General features: G+C 38.6%; 2 protein-coding genes across 4 annotated transcripts in view; one reads left to right on the forward strand and one right to left on the reverse strand.

Moving 5' to 3' along the window:
• Positions 1 to 755: 755 nt before the first annotated feature.
• On the reverse strand, positions 756 to 9,481 carry LOC107656430 (CD9 antigen-like). 2 transcript variants are annotated; one of them, XM_016444296.1, is made up of 8 exons: positions 9,273 to 9,481; positions 5,329 to 5,431; positions 2,662 to 2,759; positions 2,169 to 2,243; positions 1,674 to 1,775; positions 1,481 to 1,570; positions 1,297 to 1,380; positions 756 to 1,163 (listed from the first exon to the last, which is right to left on the reverse strand). In XM_016444296.1, the coding sequence occupies exons 1-8, from the start codon at positions 9,348 to 9,350 to the stop codon at positions 1,098 to 1,100; spliced, it is 696 nt and encodes a 231-aa protein (XP_016299782.1). In that variant the 5' UTR covers positions 9,351 to 9,481; the 3' UTR covers positions 756 to 1,097. The 2 variants fall into 2 exon arrangements, with proteins under 2 accessions (XP_016299782.1, XP_016299784.1); XM_016444298.1 differs by lacking the exon at positions 9,273 to 9,481 and adding an exon at positions 7,029 to 7,156.
• The window catches only part of LOC107656385 (anoctamin-1-like), a 51,589-nt gene continuing 28,539 nt past the window's right edge, over positions 1,109 to 24,158 (forward strand). For both annotated transcript variants that reach the window (XM_016444223.1, XM_016444224.1), the window contains exons 1-11: positions 1,109 to 1,183; positions 15,812 to 15,876; positions 17,082 to 17,120; positions 17,446 to 17,781; positions 21,876 to 21,974; positions 22,198 to 22,355; positions 22,517 to 22,571; positions 22,826 to 22,877; positions 23,528 to 23,583; positions 23,663 to 23,710; positions 23,798 to 23,862. In XM_016444223.1, the coding sequence (XP_016299709.1) occupies positions 15,814 to 15,876; positions 17,082 to 17,120; positions 17,446 to 17,781; positions 21,876 to 21,974; positions 22,198 to 22,355; positions 22,517 to 22,571; positions 22,826 to 22,877; positions 23,528 to 23,583; positions 23,663 to 23,710; positions 23,798 to 23,862 (971 nt within the window). In that variant the 5' untranslated portion in view covers positions 1,109 to 1,183; positions 15,812 to 15,813. The remainder of the gene's footprint in view (positions 1,184 to 15,811; positions 15,877 to 17,081; positions 17,121 to 17,445; positions 17,782 to 21,875; positions 21,975 to 22,197; positions 22,356 to 22,516; positions 22,572 to 22,825; positions 22,878 to 23,527; positions 23,584 to 23,662; positions 23,711 to 23,797; positions 23,863 to 24,158) is intronic.

The raw sequence follows: 24,158 nt of genomic DNA on the forward strand, positions 1-24,158 counted from the left end.
CTGGTGGTTTTCTTACATCCTTCCCATTCTATAAACTTTATAGCCTTCAGGTACCAAAAAGTCAAGATCTCAAAGGGCCAAACCTGTGGCAAAGAGCAAAAGAAAGCGCTCGTCCAAGAAGAGGTCTGTCAGTGCCAAATCCACAAAGACAGATGTGGATATTCTCAGTCCAGCTGCCATGGAGAACGTCTACTACATCTCCCATAATGCAGTGGACTGCTTGGAGTTCAGAGGATTTGGCTGGACTGGAGCCACCAAGAAGAAAGAAAAAAAGGGCAAAAAACAAAAAAGCAAAAAATGATATGTAGTTTTGTGCCAATTAAACTATCTGTAAATCTAACAAACATAAATAATTTATTTAATAGATTATTTCACGGCCAGTTGTTGAATGATAAAGTGGCCAATTTGATTAATTTTAGCCAAAAAATGGATTTGTAAAATGTTACATTTATCTCAGCTGACTCTTTCTTTTTGTTTTGTTTTTTTATCCTATCATATCAAACTTGTTACAACCCAATAAATGTTGATTCCTTCAAACTGTTTTTTTTGAAACTCTATAAAAGGTGTTAAAAATCAACTAAACTTAGAAGCAGAGATTTTGGAATTAAAAACAACATTTTGGAAGTAAAACAATAAAGTTGGAATGCCAGTGCACTGTAAAAGCACCAGAGGGCAGTGCAGAACATATATATTTAATATTTCAGGTTAGATCAGGTTCCCTTAAGATAAATAATAAATCACCACCATTCAGTCAATTAGTTATTATTAACTTTATTGGTAACTTACTACAGTAGGTGTTACTCTCTCCAGACACCCATATGTGTACATAAAATATTACAAAAGAATGCCAGAAGCTTTCAAGTACATTCAAAGAGGCAAATGAACGTTAGTCGAAACACCAAAGAAATTAAAACCAGCCTCTAGCGCAATTAATTGTTCCACTTAGCATATGCATGACCTGTAACAGTTGAGAGTGCTTGACTAAAGCTGGGCTTTGTTAGAAGTTTATCAGAGTGATTTTCCAAACACGTACATGCTCACACATACTTTTACAAACACAGATAAACAGAGAGCAGAAGACAGGCTGCAGCAGCAGCTCATACAATGTCCCGGGTTCGTCGGATGGCGCAGCACAGCAGCATGCTGAAGATCATGCCGAAGATCTGCCAATGAAAGAGACACGGTTAATATCTGACACCAGTGTGACCTGAGGAGAAAGACTCGGCTACAAGCTCTGGAGTGTCAAAGCTTTTTAGGTGAAAATGCACAGAACCATATGCATAAGTATCTCCTCACCATGACCACACCAATGCCAATCCCAACCCCTCCGATCACGTGAAGCCTAGAGGTGAAGATCTCCTTAATAGCATCTGGGCAGCTCTGGAGAGTAACACAAGAGGTAACAACGGCACATGGAAAAAGACATTTAACTGAAGAGATTTTGCTTAAAAAGATTCAATATTTATTGAGTTTCTCATACCTTTGTGACAAAGGCTTGAAGTCCCTCCTCTTTGGGACAGGTTTCGGCTGCTCCATCAAAAACTGTTCCTGATGGTCCACAGCACCTCAGCTGAACATATATTGAGTTAGTTTAACATTAAGTTTTATTTCCTCCATTCACTCAATGTTTCTGATGTTATGGTTTGAAGAAACCATTAAAAATGACCACTTACTCCGTACTGAATGGCTCGCAGACTTTCTCTCAGCGCTTCCTGTTTAGATTCTTTGTATTTGTTGAACGCCTCTGTGTAGAACTGCTGGACATCTGACACGATCTGAGGAGGAGGAGAGAAATAAAGAGAAAATGAAAGAGTATCAGGAGAAAGGGGCCTTAAAAGAGAATTAACTTTCAGAAATATTGGCGATTCGACTGCACTGACACTAATGGATGAGAACCGAATTGAACTCGACATTAACACTATTGTTTTCAGTAGAGCTGCCTTTAAGTTATTTCATTACTGAGAGACTTTTGCAACTTTGACAGTTATTGAATGGAACTGAATCAATGTTTTTGATCTGCATAATGACACTATTGTACTTTACAGCTGCTTTATAGCTGGATAGAATTATTTCGTATTTGATCACTGCCATCAATCACTGTACTGTATAAAGCGAAGTGCAATATAAATAAGTGTGACTTGACTCTCAGCAGGATGACCGTCACCCACCTTGTCTTGATTGGACAATCCCCAGATTCCAGCGGCCACCTCTGCTGCAAAAATGATGAGCAGGAACACAAAGAACTGGAGTGAGCAAGAAAAAGTGAGAGATGAAGTGAACAAGGACATCAGCATTTTCATTCTCATCCTGCCAACCAGAAAGAATAAATCATGCATGTGGGTCAAAGCCACATGATAACCACCAACCAAAAAAAGGTCCTTTATTGGAATCAATGGCTCCATGAAAAACCTTTAAAATCCATGGAAAATGTATAGTAAAACATTCTTTAGAAAAAAAATGGACTAAGGAAAGGAAAAATGAAAAAGGTTTTTATTTTTTATGAACTGTTCACTAAAAGGTTCTTTGAGGAACCCAAAATGGTTCCTCTATGGCATGACTGCAAAAACCTTTATTTGTAACAGTGTAACTGCATCAATAATATGAATGTAAAAAAAAATCTGTTTGTTTTATGCTGTAGGAGTAGAATATGGGAGGACTTACCAGTCCCAGCATGCAAGCCGATTCTCTTATTGCTCCACAGCAGCCGAGGAACCCAACCACCATCATGACGGCACCAGCCACAATGAGGATGTAGACCCCTGAGGTGGAGAAAGACAACATTTATTATTCCCATTTACTTACCATTACATGTGTCTTACTATTTCTTTGGCTTCTCAACTGAAAAAAACAGCTTGAAGTCAAAGGCATTTACTGTAAATGGCATTTTTGTCAGATTTAAAGGGGTCATATGATGCTATTTTAAAGATCATTATTTCATGTATTTGGTGTAACAGAATTTGTTGACATGCTTTAATGTTCAAAAAACACATTATTTTTCAAATACTGTACATTATTGTAGGTCCTCTATGCCCCGCCTCTTTCAAACACGTCGCTTTCAACAAAGCCCCTCCTTCCAACAAGCGCAGTCTGCTCTGATTGGCCAGCTGACCCAGTGCATTGTGATTGGCCGAACACCATAAGCACGCGTCGGAAATGTAACGGCCCTTACACACACACACGACGTGTTACTCTACGCTGCGCAAAACTCCGTATTTGAACAGTCAATAGCAAATACTTGTACTAATAACAAAACATACTTACAGTAGCTGATTCAGAAGCGCCAGATTGTCATAGCAAAGTCGGAATTTACCCTTTTTTTTTTTAGAATGAGCCTTTACACAGCCAGCCTTGTACTCTCATAGGTTCACAAAACTGTCGTCCATAAAATGCATTGCACAAATTCGAACACCTGGGTTGTGCTGTTCTGTTGTAAATAAATCTTAACCAATGATTCCTCATTGCATCTGCTTTCGGAAGGCCAAATAAAGTGCTTTTGCTTTCGCACAGAAACACACAGCGTCTCCCTGACATGGCTGCATCAACACTCCTGAAACCACGCCTTTTTTTCTTTTTTGCATGAACATTTTCGTGAGGTAGACATGTGGGGGCGTGTTTGAATGAGGCGTTTTAGCCCGGTCTGGATCGGCCTTCTCTTTTAGATAGAATAAATCCTTTTGTGGGAGACTTTGAGCTTTGTAACTCTGCAGATCTTATACATGCACAAACAGCTACATAATACACTAAAGAAAAGGAAAACAAGAAATCGCATCATATGACCCCTTTAATTTATTACAACCATACATTATTCTCAATGTATAAATTATAACTTTTTTCCTTTAGCTACTTTATCAGAAACTATTCAAAGCAAGATATGCAAAACAAAATTCCATGCAAGTGGATTGTGCTGTATCCGTAGAAACGATGAAACAAGAACCTACCACACTCTTAAAAATAAACTGGAATCTATGGTTCCATGAAGAACCTTTAACATCTATGGAATCTTTCCATTCCACAAAAGGCTCTTTAAAGGAAAAAGGTTCTTCAGATGATTAAAATATTCTTCATGCTAAGTTTAAGAACGGTTCTTTCATGAGGTACTTTGGGGAACCAAAAATGGTTCTTCTAAACCCCCCGTGGAACCTTTATTTTTAAGAATGTAGCTGCTTTTCTGGACTGGATGCCCTGCTGTCACGCAAAGTGCTTTCAAAACCTCTGACAGGCACTTGGACACTTGCCTACAAAGTTTATCATGTTTCTGGATTGATGGAGGCAAACATTCTTCTGACAAATCTTGAAAAAGGAAAATAAACAGGCCAAACAAAAGGAGGTGTGAAGGGAGCAAACAATGCGGGTTCTGTTGGCTAGGAGGAGAAAGGCAGCTCTGTGAGGGATGATGGGAAGGGGCAGAGCTGGCATCATGTGGGCCAAAGACAGCCTCCTCCAAAACAGCACTGCCATTATAACTCAAACAACCTGCCTCTTAAAAAACAAATATGCAAACAGAAACCCAACATCCCTGTCACTATATTTAGGTGGTTTCCACCCTTCAAAAACTGAGGGATGTTTTATTAGGGGGCTGGTTTTCGGTTTAAAGTTCATTTTGCTGGTTGTTTTGTGGTCTTTCTCCACAAGCCAGATACAAAGAATTCAATCTTTGTGCCTTTCATAAAAACACAGTCTAGAAGAATAGATAGAGTGCTTTGAATATTACACATGTTTTTGTAGTGGTCAAGCTATTTGTCTCGCTTTAAGAACAGGATTGTTCCGTGAACGTTGAATGACCAAGTCAGGGTCTTGTCTGTTAAAGGTTTGGAATAATTGCAATTTTTTAAAAAGTTTTAAAAGAAGAAGTCTCTTATGCTCAACAAGGCTGTATTTATATGATCATTTAGCTGTATTTATATGAAAATATATCAACCAGCAAATCAGCATATTATAATGATTTCTGAAGGATCATGTGGCACTGAAGACTGGAGTAATGATGCTGAAAATTCAGCTTTGATCACAGGAATAAATTACATAAAATAAAATAAAAAGTATATATATACATATATACTGTCTTGTTTCATGCTCCTGATTCACATTTCATTTGCTTCATGTTGAATCAAAGTGTTCATGACGCACTGTTCACATGACAGATGGTCTGGTGTCTGGAAATAGGTGTGGCTGGTTTCCATGACCACCATTGTACCACATACACAAACATCAACGTATAAAGACCTGATCATGTGATAAAATGAGCTGTATGGAGATAAGGAGGGTTTTTGACTCACTGAGAAGTTATTGAGGACTTAGGAAGGGTAACCTAGAAATCCAGACCAAACTCACCAGTGAGGAACACAGATGAAGCATTTTCTCCAGTGAAGAATCCTTTAGTTCTTTCATCGAAACGCAGCCAGAGACCGACAGCTAAAACTCCTGTACCTGCGAGCTGAGGAAACAAACAAAACCTTTAATAAATCTAGGTATGTTTTTAGTTTGAGATAGTGACAACAGTGGCATTGGCAAACTGAGCAAACACATAGCGGAAACATAGCTGCAGGCCAAGTGTGGAAACATTTACAAAGGTGAAGCATCCAGGAAGTTAGGTCCAACATTTCCCTCTTTTTCCTCAGAGAATGAAGTCCAACAAACCTTATGGTACAAAGGCACTTCAACAAAAACCTGACCAACCTGATAATCTTGCTAGCCTGCTTCCAACTTCAAGACCTTACATCCACAGGGCAAACATTGAGAAAGACATATGCAAAAATATGCTGAACAAACTCTAATTTGTCTTGACCAACTCCAGCAATTCCCAGGATGATGTAATGTGACTTCCAAGAATGAGTAACGTACTAGATTGTAATCGTTCTTGTTTCTACAAGTTAATCAACAGCCCACATACAAAATAAAAAACACCTTTAGACTTGGTCAAAACAGATCGTTTTGATAGTCTACAGACAGTTTATATTTCTTCTTCATACAGATAAAAATTTGGTGTAACTTTTCATTATCATTCCACCTATGAAGTTGCACAATGGGTGGATCAGTACGTTTCCTCAGGTGCTTTGACCAATGACACAATGAATACTAAGAAACAAACCATACTAGCCAAACCAGATCATAAAACCCACACATACACACAAGCATCTCTGGCACTTGACAAATTAATTGCAATCCTCCAGTGTTCTGCTTTGGAAAACGCAGTCACAAATATGAGTCACGGTGACTCACTGCCAGGGGTGTGGAGGCTTGGCCCTCAAAGATTCCCAAACTGATCCCAGCTTTTCCCATCCACACACAATGGGAGTTGCTAATGGGTGGATTCAGTGTTTGCTAGTTTGTTCACTCACCACAAAGCTAACTTAAGTCCAGGCCTAAATACCAAGACCCTTTTGAATTTTAATTTTGAAGCATTTTAAGACAAGATAAATGTTACAGACTGAACCTTATTTTTGCTGTTAGTGGTTTTATAATTTAGAGGCCTGCAACTTCATGTGTGCATTCATTTTTTTGACTTGCAACATGTTAAAATGTCTTACATTCAAGTTAAACTATTTTCCAAACACATTTCCAGTCAACAGTAAAAGTACAAGTTCAACAGGTTTACATAAAACAGTCACTAACAATTGTTTTAACCACAAATGAGTGGTTAATGGCTATGTGCAACTAAACCCTACGTGTTCTTAAATAGATTTAATCAGATTGTATGTTCTAGAAATGCCCAGTCTGACCACAGCTTCTATTTAAGTCACGTGCACAAGAAACTCATTTCACAATTAATTCAAGTGTGAAAACTGTAGACAAAATGTTGAGAATCGTGTCTCTTAAAGAGCAAAGTTTGTCATGCAGTACATCAAATATAGATAATCTGAGTGAGCAAACACACACAAAGTATGACATGTAAACAAGCAACTAAAAACTTATATCCTCATCACATCACATTTAACCCACATTTACATTTCTCTGTTACGATGTTCCCTTTTTACTCCACAAACATACAATTGAATTAACATGTGCTCACATAATGATATAAAACCACCTACCCAGAAGATAAAGTTGAAGACAAAGAGCAAGTATTTGATACATTGTAATCCACCCGCAGCCATGGCTAAAAAGTAAGCGTAGTTTCAAGAGAAAACACCCGACACTGAGTACCTGAAACGTGCTTGATACCTACCTTAAAAAAACAGAGGAGTGAACAAAAAAATTCCAGCAGGCCACACCCTCCTACCTGGCCTTTGAGGGAAAAGAAGGAGGGGCAAAACCATTTTAGATTTTCTGTGTCACAGGAAAGTGCGGGGAAGATCGCAGATAAAAGGTTACCTGCCACTTTGTCAGGCGGAAAAAAAGAACTAACACATTTTAGTAGTATATAAATGGAGTATAAAAAGTATAAAAGATCCACATGGCACTTTGGTTGCCAAAACTGCATCAACACAAGCTGATCTGGTTTAACTTATCATGTAACTCGAGCTGTCCCTCAGGAAGTCAGAACACAGGGAAGTCAGAACACAGCTATTGTCCCTTTGCTTGACACCGCTTCACTCTTAAAGTGGAGATGAGTTAGAGACAGAGGTCAGGGAGAAGACAGGACATTAACCCTATAAAGCCTACTGTCATATGTCATACATTAATTTACAAGACCTCTAAAGACCTCCAGAACTTTTATAATAAAAGCTATTTAAATATCATCTTACTAAAACAGATTATTGGGAGATATAAAGTGACAACTGATATTTATATGCATTTTATATTAGTTTGCTAGAGATCTAATTGATTTACATTACAAGCTATCTGAATTTCATCTTTTTTGGCAATATAAGCAATTGCACCAAATTGCATATTTTTGCTCAATTTGAGGTGTTTTTTCCCCTCCTCGTGTATGAGCTCCATATTCTCCTATATCATGGTCCATAAATGCCTGGTGTATGAAATATGCCACAAAACATAAAACACAAACACATTTTTATATAGAGTATATCTTGGTTTAATAAACTTTTATTTAAAAAAAAAGAATCTCTTATGTCAGGCTTTACAGGGTTAAGGATGGATGTGGTAGGTGTGGACAATCTCACTAGTTCAGAAAATCCAGTTTCTGAGTTACTCATACAGTGAGTATCAGATTACTTGAATCAAAGTAAACAGTCTTGGTTTAAAGTTTCTAGGTGAAGCACTCAAAATGTTCAACCAAACTTATTATAATACAGATTGTTTAGCCTATATATATTTCTATTTTTCGCTATATAGACTAGGTAATTGGTTTCTGTCCTTATTTCTTTCTTTGTGAAATACGTTTAAATGTGTTTACATTTCATCCCTGAGGCTAAATTTAACCTCATTGATGGGATGGATTAGGGATGTGGTTTCCTAGCAACAGGAATGCAAAAGTTTGACATGTTCTTCCTCTCAATAAGAACAAATTACCGTCTTGGACATGGAATACCCTACGTTATCAATATTCAGCCTGAAACTTGTCTTCTCTTTAACCGCTCAACCAATATGCGAAACTCTCTCTAAGAAATATTTAAAAGTACAAACAATGGTAGAGTTAATAGAAAATTGGGTAACACTTTAGAATAATGGTCCGTTGTTAACAAGTAACTATGCAGGAAGTAATAGTTAGTACTACATTAACACTTAACTTAATACTATTAACTATTTTGTCTTTAGTTTCTGAGCATGTTCTGCTTACCCGCTGCCCATAACGCCATATTTTGAATCACACTATGGCGAACATAGATTTGTATACATAAGATGGAGAAGTCTTATCTCATGAATATTAATTAGGGCGTGCTGATTAATAGTCATGAGTCGATTCGCATTTTTTAGTACTTTTTTTACGCATAAGTAAATTTTTATTGCATAAGCAAGTATTATAAAAAAAGAAATAAATTCGCCAACAGATCAACGTAATTGCAAGCATCTACAAACGCACACTTCTCACCGATCCAGATGTCGTACAATACGTTACGTAATTAATATTTAAATTGAGCCTTCACCATAGTAGGCCTTGGTGACTTCGAAACGACATAGAGAGCCAATCAATGACAATTCAATTCAGCAAAACGGATATCAGCCGTTAAGATATATTTGTCGTACTTTAATGTTAAATAAATTAAAAAGTAGGCCTATTTTTAGAAATTTATTAAAAAACCAAATTCAAAGACTACTAGCCTATTCAGGCAGAATAGCAAGTATGTAGCCTATTAGATATTATGTCACGCACGTATGTGTATACATTGTTTTTCCACGATAAAACATTTAGGAGTGAACTGTATTAAACTCACCCAAAATATGAAATTAAAGACGAATATCATGTATTTGATGCACTGCTCTCCACTGGACAAGCCTGACTTAGCCATCATGTAAATCCAGTTTCTAAATCAAATACACAGCAACAGAAGTTTTGTTGTTTTCAGATGTTTCAATTCCCAAAGGTCTGTGTCTGTCCTTGTGTTGCTCGTCTGTGGCTCAATGCTGCTGCCCTGAGGGGAAGTGACTGTTTATAACGGTAAACTCCCACCTCTCATGTGAGAAAGGGAGAAGCTCTGGAGTCGGTCACACTTGTCTTTCTGTCTTTCTTTCTTAACTTGATGACCATCTTATGTTATGAAATGATCATCAAGTAGTCTAATGAATTCGTATGTAGCCTACTCAAAAAAGAAAGATAATGGCATTAGAAAAAGATCATGTTGAAACTGTCCTCTCATAACCTCTCTGTCTTGTTTTCTGTGTTTGTTTTCAGACTGTGTGGCTCTTTCACGGAATGCATCACAAGATAGGAGTTGTCTCGTTTTGTGATCAGTGTAGCCTACTAACATGGCACTTTGCACCTTTCTGTGACATGTTATAGTGTATTTTAAATTTTAAGCTGGCAATCAGTCGTTTTGACCTCAATCAGCACAACAACAACAAAAACGGCAACAAAAAAATAGTTCTTCAAATTGTTGCGACACTAACAAATGAGCAGATCTGCAATCATAATATAATCAGTGATATTTGATAAAAGATGTGTGTTTATGTTGCAAAAAACCCTAGATAACAACGTTCTTGGTTTTCAGAATGTTCAGAGAACCTTCAAAAGGAAGTTCTTCGTAGCTAATGTTTGCAAAATGATAAAATGGAATGTTCCCTTAGCTTTCAATAACCAACATAAATAAATAAATAAATAATAAATGAAATGTCACCTAAGACCTTTAAATAAAAATTTCTTTTCAGAAATAACGTTTTCATAACCTTCTTTCATAACATATTTTTGTTCCAGCAGTGCTATGAGTTCTGCTGTGTTATAGCATCTCTATCCTCCTCGAAGAGCTGTAGGCTATACAAATATTCTCTGATGCCATTTATACTCTGAAATAATCAATACATATTTCATATTGAAACCACTTTAGAGCAGGCTATAAATTATACATTTGTCAAAATCGCACCCTAAATGTCAGATAAGAGCACAGCATATAATGCTTTCCTCTCTAAGATATGAACTAATGATTAGGCTACAGGATGTCAACATCACATGACACATCAGCTAGTCATGGCCCAAACACTTAGTCAGTTGTGGTTTCCTCTCCAATAATGTCTAGGTGCTAAATCCTCAAAACTTTGTCATATTTATTAAAGCATTGCACCCCACATGTGGCATTTGCGGATAACGCGGATAATTAACATGCACTGCTACCTTATGCAACGATTACTCATGGCTGCTTCCACAGTGGACATTTTCTGCTCTGTTTACAAAGTCTGTCCTCTGTCTAATTATAGAAATTCTTTGCTTTGATTGATTTTTCCTAAAGCTGGTGGTGCCGGCTCTGCGGAGAGGCGAGTAGGCTACAGTGAGGATGATAATTTCGTTGCAGATGAATGGAGCCCATTGTCACGGTCAGAGCAGCGCTTTTCTTCATCCCCCAGTGTTGTGACACCCGTCCATCTCCGTCTGTGATGCACGTCACCCTTAGCAACAGGAAAACAATGACTGTCAATCATACTGCCAGGGACTCGACGGAATATCTATTTATTGGGTGACCATGCGTGCTCTTTTTCCTGGACACTTCCTGACAAGGATTTCTATATTGCCGAAAATATCCAGGTTTTGGCTTTGTTTTCATACTTGCTGAAGGTAATGATCGTAAAGTAGTTTGACCAATAACATGCAGGCATTGTACATAATCGACCAGTACGGTCAAAGCGATGCAAATACGCGTACAGATGTGTTCGACATGAAGCGGCGCTGCACAGACCGATCGGTGTAGAGAACCGTGGGAGCGATTCGAAAGCATAGGAGCCGTCGCTGCTCTCTATAGCTTTCACGGTGCTTTGATGTCATAACACCGATCGGTCTGCGCAGCTCAAACAAAGCCAAAACCTGGATATTGTATGCAACATAGAAATCCTGGCCGGGAAAAAAGGGCACGTATGGTCACCCGATATTTATTTAAATTCTATTTACCTAACAAAGCTTTTGTCAACAAGGCAGATAGTGTAGAACTGAGTCACAATGTGTTTCTCAACTCAGCATCCCAGATGCTCATTAAATTCAGTGGCCTCTGGAGGTGAATCATTTAGTTATGAAATTCCAGACAATTAGTTCAGACACAAGACCTGTTCGATCTTAGAGTGACATTTCACCAGTAATTTCATTTTGAGAGAGGATGCTGGGTGAACAACGTCTGTTTTTGTAAACACTAAAATCAGATAAGTTTTTTAAACTGCCTAGGCCTATTTCATGCATGTAGGTTTCGTGGAATGTGTGCACATATTTCCACATTTTCACATGTTGAGCAAAGACATGACGCCATTTAATCTTGTTTGCGACATCATCTTTTTGCTGAGAAAACCTATTGCATATTTTTTAGTCATACTCTGGTGTCTGGTGCATGAACTTATTACCATTTACTTGCCCTCATGTCATTCTCAGTGACTTTTTCTGTGGAACACAAAAGAAGATGTTTTAAAGAATGTTGTTAACTAATCAGTTTCCTTTCCCATTGACTTTCAATGTATGGACACAAAATACAACATTATCAACATTCTTCAAAAATATAATCTTTTGTGTGGAATGGATATTTAAAATGTTCAAGAATTTCCAGCTGGATTTGAAATTCAACTGTTTTATTCTCAAAGAGAAGGGAAAAGGAAAAATAAGGGTCGGGTTTGTGAGGCCTTTTGTGAAAGGATCTCTCTTCAAAACAACTCTGTATTCATAGTGGCACAAAGACAGTTTTGAAAAAAAAGGGCTCTTATGAGTTCGGGACATTGGAGGCTAGTGGTGGGTAATGATGCTATGCAGTGGCGGATTTAGGCATGGGCGACATGGGCAACCGACCAGGGGTGCGTTTCCCAAAAGCATCGTGAGCTAATTATAGTTAGTTCCATTGAAATCTATTGATAACGACGGAACTTGCGACCATATAGTTGCTTTTGGGAAACGCACCCCAGGGCGGCATCTTGCACAAGGAAAAAAAAGGGGGTTTTACCGCTCATTTGCACCACAAGTCAATATCATGTCACCTTGTGCGTCAATTAACCTGGTCGGGACTCGGCGTGTGCGACCGGAGAAGTGGCCTCACTCAGACGCAAAGACGGAGGGTGAACCAGATCCAGGTTAAGTCTATAGCCTGTTTAGCCTAAAATTAGGCACACCACAAACCCGTCATTTTGCCAGATATGGGTGTTATGTCATAAAATATTTATTTATACTAGGCTACTAAATTTGTATTTCACCGGATGACAATTTTAAAAAATCATTACGCTTTTATTTCCACCGTTTTTCAAACAACGAATAAAAGCGAACAGAACATTTACATTATCAGAGAACATTGCTGTCTTAAGTCTAGCCAAGTTTAAACTATCAAATAATAGCCTATATATACTGTATAGGCCTATCACTTATGTTATGCTATGCTATTACACACAAGGGCAGCGACATTACTTTTTCTGACCAACTAGCTTACATAACCAGACAGTATGCAATTTTGTAATATATTGTATTTTTTTTAACAAACGTAGCATCACTCACTTTATTAATGCTTTTGCTGTACAATTATGCGTTTATTTATTTGCCTCAATTTGTAATAATTTAAATATATAGATTTATACAGGCAAAAGTATAGGGACACACACACACACACACACACACACACACTAATATATAGCGCCCAGGGCGCTAGAACCGCCACTGAGCTGTGTTAATGGTGCCCTCTTGTGGTTCTCTCTGACTGGTAAAAAAAAAAGAAAAAAAAAGAGAGCTATTTAGGTTGCAATGTTGATTATTGAACACATGAGGGCACACACTGCTAAAATTCTGATTACTTTATCAAAGGACAACCAACCGTTTTTTAACTACAAGAGAGTGCTAATATTGCATCATATCCACAGCCCCAAACCTCTTGGTTCTTTAGATGGAATCTGTTATTAATTCATTGTATATATGTTGGTTTGCCTGTTGCACAGTTGACTTTCATCAATACCTCGCCTTAACCTCCCACCATATGTATAGAGCATGGAATAAGATAAATACATACATATTAGAATTATGCCTTTAGAGTGCAAATCGCTCCCTTTCCAGTGGGCCAAATCAATTCCCAACTGTACCCTCCAGAACTATGTGAGTAATGTAAAGCATATACGTCTATAAATAGAAGGTGTGAAATGCATGGGAGTATCAAGGCTGATTTAATGGGCAGGCTTTTGAAGAGTTAAACGTGACATACTCCCCATTCTTGTTTCCAAGAGAAAATCAAGCAAATCGAGAGCAGTTGTGTGGGTGAGCTGGTGAGGGGTATACAGTGGGTACGGAAAGTATTCAGACCCCCTTCAATTTTTCACTCTTTGTTATATTGCAGCCATTTAATCCAGGTGTGAAAAACTTGTTGCATCTTTCCCAAAAAGACTCATGGCTGTATTAGATCAAAAGGGTGCTTCTACTAAATACTGAGCAAAGGGTCTGAATACTTAGGACCATGTGATATTTCAGTTTTTCTTTTTTAATAAATCTGCAAAAATGTCAACGATTCTGTGTTTTTCTGTCAATATGGGGTGCTGTGTGTACATTAATGAGGAAAAAAAATTAACTTAAATGATTTTAGCAAATGGCTGCAATATAACAAAGAGTGAAAAATTTAAGGGGGTCTGAATACTTTCCGTACCCACTGTAAGTGAATGGAGGAAATTCCACGTCTCCTCACTGATCTGAATGAGTTCCTATAGACCTGGATACGTAACTTGGCAACATGAAAATCATGGTAATTGTGTTCAAATATATGTTTTTAAAGGGGTTCTGATCTTCTGTATGAAAGAGCATCACATCCAAACCAATAAAAAATAAAATGTTTTGCTAACGTCAAGTTATGAAAAAGATATTTCTGAATGTCCAGGTTTTTCTTGGTTATGTGAATGTTACAGAAAACATTTAGGGAATGTACAATTTTAGTTCAAAGTTATCTAATCTTTAATAATGTTCTCAAAACAATAGGACAAAAACATTATCATTACATTGTTCATGGAACGTTTTCCTGAAACGGTTTAGTTGGAGGTTTGTCTAACATTTTTTAAATGTTACTACTTGTTTTAGAATGTTTAGAGAATATGCAAAAGTAACATTCAAATAATGTTTGCAAAATTATGAAATGGAATGTTCCCTTACCAAATGTTTTTTTAACCAAGAAAAAAAAGTTTTTAAAATAATTTTAAAAGTGGACAATTTGAATGTTCAGAGAATATTCAGAAATAATAACTTTGAGAGAACCTTGCCAGAACATTAGCCAACGTTCTGAGAACATTTCCTGTTTGCTGGGATAAAGGCTGCTGGGCCTAATATTTTAGTGTGTGACATAATTGCACTGAATGGGGCAGGTGCATCACCCTAATGATGCTGTCAGCCAAAATAAACACTCCAAGACATTTCCACTGAATCTGCTTCAGTTTTTAATAGGTCTCTCAGTTTTTAATAGGTCCATTTCTGGTGGAACTGGATGATAAGTGGGCTGTGTTCACCCGTGACAGAAGGTCCTGGAAATTAGTTAAAGTTTGGCACAATCATAAGCCCTCTCTCTCTCTCCAGCAGTCACGGTATTAAATTAAGCCTGGCCAAAGCCTTGAGAGGATTTTGCGCCTTCACAGTCTCCAAGCGTCCCATACCTGGTTGCGCTTCAGATCGCTGGTAACATGGCTGTGAATAAATCCTGTTCATATGTAGGTAAGTCATGACAAACCCTGTTGACAGATAATTGCCTATACATGGGTTGACAGTGTGTTGAAAACTTCTGACTTCAGTTATAAACCGTACCAGAGGCATTTAACAGATGGTTATGCTCTGTCCGGATAACAACATGCTGTTGACAACTGTAAACTGTACATGTACTTGTATGTTAAATAATATTTTATAATTTACTATGCAGAGTGCTTGTGTAGGTGACATTTATTTGAATTTTAATTATAAATATTTATATGGCTTATATTTAGACATTAATAGAAATATTTTGTTTTGAATAAAATATAGCAAATTGTTTATGTTATTGGTGTTGAATATTGTTTCTGCAAATAGATTGTGTTTTTTGCTATGTGTGATCAAAGAGTTATAGGAAGAGTTGTCTTTGTAGGTCTCTTTTTGAGGTCTTTCAAAGGTTAAAGGTGCATCCTTAACCCTGTGTAGTCATGTTCGTGGAGTAAGATCAATATAAATGTTAAATGTATGGATATTAACTGCTATTAAAACTTTATTGTTTCCCATCAACAGAGGTGCATAGCTGTGTTCTGAATGGAGTCAGCACTGCGTTGAGTGAGTCCTCCTCTATCTGGAGTGATTTAAAGGAAGTATCTGAGATTGAAGTCATGAACTCCATCAGCTGCACCTTTGATGATCCATTTGATTTCAGTGAAGAGTCTTGGGATCAAGTGAGTAGCCTGCTCAACATGTCTATGTGGCAAATAAACTCAGTTTTTATGAGTTATGTGTTTGTAGATTACTTTAAAGAAATAAAGCGTCAGAGCCTCATAATAGGGGTGAAGAAGTTGACTATAACAGCACAAAAATTCTCCTAAACCACTAAATAACAACAAATGCCACAACCACAACACTTTCCTAAGCACCTGGACAAACTTTCCTGATTTATGAGGTCATATTATGTAATGATAAAAAATTAAGGTAATTTTGATGTATTGTAAATTTTAATCAGATTTAAAAGGTTGCATATTTATGTTGCTAGTGGTTAATGAAATTAGCTTGAATAAATTAATATTAATTTATTCAAGATGATTTCAGGGATTCTCACTGCTAGGTTGACAGAGAAAGATGCAGAATGGATGAACTACAACAAATTTATGAAATATGTCTACACTACAAGCTGTCTGTTCAATAAAAGCAGGAAAAGGAGGAGTCTGAACACTTTCCAAGTGCCAAATGTGATTGAAATGAACAGGAAATCTAAAAAAAATAGAATTTTTCAAAAGTATATGCATATATAAATATAAATATATCACATTATTTTTTTTTAAATTCTAACCTTATGTTTTATTTATTTTATGTGTTGCTCCATCAACACTATTTTTTTTCTTTATTCATATTTTTTCTTCATTACTTTATTCATTTAGAAGTAAGCACATTGTGCTTATGGGGGCATTTAGCCCCCCTGATTCCTATATATTAAGCTCAAACCAAGCACTATTTAACAGAGATTCACGGTGCAATAAACGGATGTTCGCGGAACGTTTTATTTGGGGGGGTCTTGAACCTGTTGGAGACTTCATCTTTACACACGCGCGTAATCCCCTCCGGCGCGTAATGATGCGCTCTGGCGCTTGGAGACGCGCAGGTATTCCTCCAGGGACGATTAGTCAGGGACAAATCAGAAGTTTCTGTGGAGATGCGTTCTGTTGTGCGTGAAGCAAAGCTTTGCGCTTCCCAGTCAACGGTGCCAAAATCAGACAGACGGATGGATTTCATGCTTTGCGAGATCGATGGATAAACAGAGGGAAAGATGGATGGTGGCGTCTCTGTAGGTTGACATCAGAAACGGACATGCCACCAGAAACGCCCACAATTTTCCAGGAACGCTGAGAAACTGTTGCTGTTTCTTATTGTTTTTGTGTTTTTATTTAAGTGTGATAACATGCTGCAGACAACTGACAACAAGATACACGTGAGTATGCTTTTGATTTTTCATGAATAGTACTACTAGATACTAGCAGCAATACTCAAACAGATTAGCATTAGTTCTATAGCCAGAACATTGAATGAAGGATAACCCAGAAATAATGGCATGAATGAAAATTGTCTATTGCTTTCATACTTTCAATCTAAATTGAAGTGTATTGAGAGCAGCCAAATTAAGAAGCAATAGTCTGACCTACATCTATCCTCACCATACTCCCTCCCCCTTTTCTCCTAAATTGAATTTGATATGCACGCACACTGCTGATGAACACTGAGCCTGGGTACATTGTATTCTCCTCTCACCTGTTCAGGTGGCCAATAACCTGATGGACATGGACCAGGACCCTCGCAAACGGCTGTGCTTTGCTGACGGCCGAAGGAAAGTGGACTATGTGCTGGTGTACCACTATCGAAAACGCTCCTCCGTCAGGGGGTCTCCTAGTCAACACAGACTGTCCATCATCTCCAATGGTAGTTATCCTTTAGGAGTGGAGGAAAAAGACCCAGAGGGAGGGAAGGATGAACCTGCAGAGGTGGTGGTGGACGTCGGACCCCTAGACCCTGCTGATGGGGAGAAAATCATGATCCGAGAGGAGTTCGAAGGCAATTTAAAGGATGCTGGGCTGGAAATTGAGTGTGATAAAGAGGTGAGTAGAAACTGAATAAATCTTATTTGTGCTGGTTTTACATGCCATTTGAGAATGAACTGATTTTGCTTTAGCCAGATGCATCTAAGTGCGTTTTTGGTCTTTTTAAGGGCCACATCTGGTGCTGATTTTATAGAAAGCTGTCACTTTAGATCAGTTGAGTCGTGCCTTGTCAAAAACAATATCAGTCATGTGACCACTTCTATTCATATCCTAGAAATTTTAGGAAATAAGATCTTGACCATGAAAATTGACTCCAGTTCGGTTTTCATAAAGACTGTTTCCTTAATAGTGTATGTGTGTGTGTGTGTGTGTGTGTGTGTGAATTGTGAGCTAGTCGGTCTTTCCAAGTCTTACTACGCAGCCTAGTATTGGATAGAGTTACCATTTCACAGGGCATCAGACCAACTTGGGAATTATCCATGTATCATTGTTTTGTTATGTAAGCCATTACTCTTAAAGATGGCCCATTATGGAGTAATTGGTCTGTATTTGTATGGTATTATTAATGGTCCCAAATAAACTCTTCTTCATCTGTTGCTAGTAAGCTTGTTTTTATATCATATCTGGGGAATCAGGTGAACTCTCCTTACTTAAAAAGCTAATGGACATGCATTCTTGTCTAAAGAAAAACTCTCTTGTAGACTATAGCAGAAAACATGTTGTTATTGTGCATCTGTCTTTGTGATTGTTTTGTACTGCATGTCTTCATCTGTAGGGTGATTAGACCATGAATGCTTGTGGTGTGAAGCCAAGTAAGTTTATCAGGGTGGTAATAGTAGTGATTGTCTACTCTCTCTCAGAAGAGCTGTGAACCAGCCTTTGGCAGCACACTGAGTTAACTGTACCCTAGCCTGAAAGGGACCAAATTTCTCCTCCAAATTTAACGCTTTGCTATTTGTCGTTGTTGTAAATGATAGATACCCCTTTTCAACTCGGACATAATCATCTGTGTCTGAGGTGTTATTTTTATCATGCATCGTGCATTTAAAAACACAGAGATATTAAACAATGCACTCCATAGCATCGTTTCCCCATGGGAAGCTTAGTAAGGTGGCAAAATGTGCTTGCAGTGACACGCTTTGTCATGATGGCTTTCATTATCATCATCATTCAACAGTCTTCTCCTGGTTTGTCTGATCACAAACATTGCATAATGTTTTGCCCCAGCCAGTGTTTTCTGCTCTCTGACCTCTACAAATACCTGCGGTCAGACACTCTGAATTATTCAGCCGGTAAGTGAAGTTTGATTGAAGACAGTCTGAACAGGGGCAGCGGGTCAAGTCACACCTGGCATGTTCCTCTTATCTGGGCACATCGTTAGCGTTTACTATCACTCTGGCTGAATATGCTATCTCAGATAGATTCAGGCATGTGAGGTGCCTGGTGGATTGACTTCATAGGGAGTGAAGGTTTGTTTTGAATATCTTCAATGCTCAAGGGGATGTCACTACCGCTGGTATCATGTTTCAGTGGCCGCGTTAGCTGTGTTTGTTTGTCTTAATAGCCCCGGTCTGATGGATAACATTGGCTTTCTATGGTGGCAATAAAAAAACAAGCCTAAAAACAAAAAAAAAAACAAAAAAAAAAAACAGAGGGAAGACGTGGTGAGAAGACTTTTCCTGCACCTTTCTCAATGGTATAAATATTCATGCATGATGCATTTAAAGAGAGTTAATTAAAGATGAAAGATTCAGCATTCTTATCCACTTTAGATGTGTTCTCAGTATCATTGCCTGCAGTAACAAGTGAACCATCATCATGTTCGCAAGTCTCTGATGTAGAGTCTAGTCCAGGGGTAGGCAAGTTCTGTCCTAGAGAGCCGCAGTCCTGCAGAGTTCAGCTCCAACCCTGAAAACAAAACTCACCTGCCTATAGCCTTAGTAATCCTGAAGACATTGATTAGCTTGTTCAGGTGTGTTTGATTAGGGTTGGAGCTGAACTCTGCACTGCGGCTCTCTAGGACCGAACTTGCCTACCCCTGGTCTAGTCTCATGTCCTTGAGGTGGAGTACAAATTAAGTTACAAGTCTCTTTTTTATATATTGCAGGCTAATCTGAGTAACCTATACATGCACTCAATAGAAAATTTCCTCTCATTTTCCCTTAGTAAATGAATGGGTAACTATGGTAACTGGGATTTGTTTTCCCTCAAGCCAAACCATGCTAAACCTACATTTTACATTATATATTTAAATTTTTCTAGAATACTTTATGTAGTCTAATTTCATATATACATGTATTTTCTAAAGTAGATGCCAGTGCTTCTCTCATTATCATTGTCTGTAAACCTTTGGACAGTAAACCAGTTTTAGTCACCATGTTGAAACGCTGCTGTGTAATACAAAATGATGCATAATCTCACAAGAGTTACGGCATGCAAAAGAGACTCCCTTTTATCTGAACAGTGTCTTCTTGTGGACCTAAAGTCTGTTCGCAGGTCTTTAATTTGGAGTCTCAAGGCAAACTGTTTAAGTTAGACTTAAGTTTGAGTCTCAGACTAGAGTTTGCAATTCTGGTGTAAGCCATGAATTCTTAGGAGATGTTGAGACAGAGATGTTGTTTCTCAACTCTTAGTTTGAGTTAATTATACCAAATGTCAAAGAAAGGTTCAATCTGCCATGAAGAACCATTTCCACTCATGGGTCTTCGGGAGCCCCTCAAATGTCAGTCACAGCCAGTTTCTGTAGTGATGGCTCCCGCTCAGTCTGTGCTTAAATCGAGCTAATTGCCTTACCCTGCTGAGATGAAGTACTAATTGGAATATCTTATCCTAATTAACCTTCTCAGATCCACATGTTATTTTTATCTCTCCTTTGTGAGTGTGTGTGTGTGGAGGGGGCAGAGAAAAAACACCCGCCGTGTTGGAACGCAGGGGACGGTGAGGATGTCCTCAGGTTTCCATCATCTCTTTCTGTCTCATCACTCTCATCTCATCCCGATGTCTCTTTCAGTTTCATCTTCCTTTCTTCTTAACACATGCTTTTCTAGATGGCATGGCTGACCACTGCCAGACAGATACGGTTACTGTCATCTCTGTATGGGCACGACGCAGCTTCAGTGTTAGGTTTCATGGCTACAACTTGCAAAAAGAGATAATTTCCATACCCCCCAAGTATATGTAATATATATATAGTCCCTCTTTAGGGGCTTGATGACAATCTGCCACTCTTTTGACATTGATACTGCCTTTTCTAGGTTATTTTCAATTTATGTGTTTGTGTTTGAATGCTGCCGATTACCACAGGCAATCATTTCCAAAGTATGTTTAATGTGAAATGCATTTACAGTAAAACACTTAAAAACCTAAGAGGCAAGTGGTCAGCACTGCAAATTAGTGCCTAAAATATGCAAATATAACACTTCTGAGGCTGGTGTAATTGAATCTATAAACTAGAATGGTCTCACCTCTAAAAGGGCAATTTAGTCAACTTTGCAGCTCAAGTAACATTTTTATGTACTTAAAACTTAAAATTCATGACCCAAAAACATACCTCGCATAAAGGGCATGTACTGGATTTAGTAGTTTTCTTTAGAGAAAAGGCATCCTGTTTTTATCTGTATTTTCAATGTAATGAAAACATTAAAGAATTTGATTATACACAAACGTTTCAATAATATTCATTTGCTAATTTGTGGACACTCTAGAAATAATGCGCGAAGATTGTACCTGTAGGGCTCCAACAGTTTGTCACTGGGGCAATACCTTTAAAGGGACGTCTTTGTACCTTAATTACCCCTAAAAGGGTTCAGAGTAGTACCTTAAAGGTCTATATTACTGATGAGGTACAAAGTTGTCCCTTTAAGGGTACTGTCTTAAGGTACCGTTTTTGCATATTTTGACAGTGCATGTACTTATACAATAAAAATTTAATTAAAGTGAACTAATTACCGAAATATTGTCAAAATTCAATAGGAAATGCATATGGGTCAGCATTGATCTTGTCTTAATTGGCCTGAACCGAAGTTTATGTTAAGAACAGGTCACTTATGCTTCAGAACTATTTTAGTTTCTCTAATTGTAACTTGACAAAAATGACAAAAATCAACTTGGAGACAGTATGTCAAGACATTTCTTTTCAATTCTTTCCCCAGAACAAGGCTCATGGTCATGCTTTCATTCGGCTACATGCGCCTTGGCAGGTGTTGAGCAGAGAGGCAGAGTTTCTCAAGATCAAGGTGCCCACCAAGAAGGTAAGACACAGCAAAGCTTCCTCTGAATCTCAAGACAAACCCGAGTCCCTTTGGATGTCCTAATGCGAGTTCTCCACAAGCCCTCAGAAGTCCCTGCATGCGTTATGTAGTGTGTCTCTGATGTATGTAAGGGAGAGGGGGAAAAGCACAAATGACTGATGCTGATTGTTGGTCTAATGCTTTACTGCTAATTTTGACCATAAAGACTTTGTCTCTTGTTCAGAGTTACGAGTTGAGGGAAGAAAAAGGTCTGGCTGCCACCATGAATGAAGTGTGGCGGAAGTTAAATCAACCGTTCCAGCCCAAAGTACCCCATCAGGAGCAAGAACACAGCCGTACCAAGTTCCTTTCGCACTGTTTCTCCCGGGACAAGCTCCACCTGTGAGAACCTGCCATGGTTGGGGTGATGTGGGGTTAAATGTCATCAGTGGCCACATGGGATTTTGTTCCTTTCTTAGAGGACTTGACAGGATTTGTTTGATTGCCAAAGGAATCTGGGTAACTCATGGAAAGTCTCATCGCTATTTTTGGCCTTTTTGCAGGTACAACATCAATTCAAAGGACACCTTCTTCGACAATGCCACAAGGAGCCGAATAGTGAGTCTCTTTTGCTTTGCTCTTGAAAGTTCTGTTCAGCTGGAATGGTACAATGTGATACGTGTTCTCTGGATGTTGAAAAGAGAACACGATATACAAGAGGGAACAAAAGTTATTTGCTAGCAGCAGGAGACTGCCGTCTCTAGGCACCGTTCTAGGAAACCAATTCCGCCGGGGTTTTTTCCAGGAACAATTTTCAGGTTTCTTGTTTGCTTGTATCTCTCTCACTCTTTCTCTCTCACTGTCTGCCCCAGGTGTATGAAATCCTCAGACGCACCGCCTGCACACGGACCTGCCAAACCATGGGTTAGTAATACATTAATCCATAACCGAAGCATGGACTAGTGTTCGGGAAATCCTCAGGATAGTCAGGGCCAGAATGAGAGCTTTGGATGTGGGCACGGTGCAGTTGGAACAGGGTGCAACACAAGCCCATGCCATATGCTCCCTTGGACCGAGCCACTGCGCAGACGGACCACCGGGGGCTACTTTGAGATTGAGGCTATCCGGCAGAAGGGATGGCTTGGTGCTCTCTTTAGTTCTCCAGCCATGCCCCTCCTTTTCTTTCCGTCTCTCATACTTTCTCTCGTTTGGTTTTGTACAAACTGAGTAAATTGGGTCATAAAGTTCTGGGATTGGGATCTGAATTGAAACCGGGTCCATTGAGGTGGAAAGAGAGGGGCAATGGGTAGTGGTGGTCTTTCCAGCTTGTTGCTGGGGATCTACTTTATTAATTGAGGGCTAATCACCAGAGCGTACGTGTCGTTCTTTGAGGACTGATTAATTACTTTGATTAAAGCCTGTGTTCCACATGTCAGCTGTCTTCCGCCTCAAGGACTCAGGCTGCCGGCTTTCCAAAAGCAATGAAGTTGGGCCATTTTAAAGTCAAAGCAGTCAATCATTATTCCCACAGATGATGTCGGGTATTTCAAGGTGCTCTCTTTTTTGCCTCGCAGGTATCACCACACTGATAGCCAACGGGGTTTATGATTCAGCGTTCCCTCTCCACGATGTGAGTTGTTTTTTCTGGATTCCTTTGCCATTCTATCTCCTGTCAGGCTGACTTGAAATGTGTTTTTGTATGATTACAGGGAGACTTCCACCCCAGTGGACAAGCTGAGGGGAAGAACGACAGACAAGTATGCCGCTATTGAGTTGCATTTTTATGCAATGAATCAGAAGGGAGAATGTGATTAAATTCTGTATTTTTGTTATACTGGTTTCAGCTGTTACATGATGAATGGGCAAGATACGGTGCTTTTTACAAGTATCAGCCTGTTGATCTTATCAGGTAACTCTCAGATCACTTTGACACAGTGCTTTAGATCAGAAATGCCCAAACCAGGGCCTGCGGCACAGATTTGGCCCGACATGTCAGGAAAAATTGGAAAAAGCATGCCATTCTTCATGCATACCTTCATTTCTTATTTATAGTCGGGGTAACACTTTATTTTAAGGACCAGTTCTCACTATTAACTAGTTGTTTATTAGCATGCATATTACTAGCACATTGGCTGTTTATTAGTACTTATAATGCACATATTAATGCCTTGTTCTGCATGACCATATTTTAGATTCCTTAATCCA

The sequence above is a fragment of the Sinocyclocheilus anshuiensis genome, unplaced genomic scaffold (assembly GCF_001515605.1).
Source record: "Sinocyclocheilus anshuiensis isolate Anshui unplaced genomic scaffold, SAMN03320099.WGS_v1.1 scaffold183, whole genome shotgun sequence".
In the NCBI taxonomy this organism is placed as follows: domain Eukaryota; kingdom Metazoa; phylum Chordata; class Actinopteri; order Cypriniformes; family Cyprinidae; genus Sinocyclocheilus; species Sinocyclocheilus anshuiensis.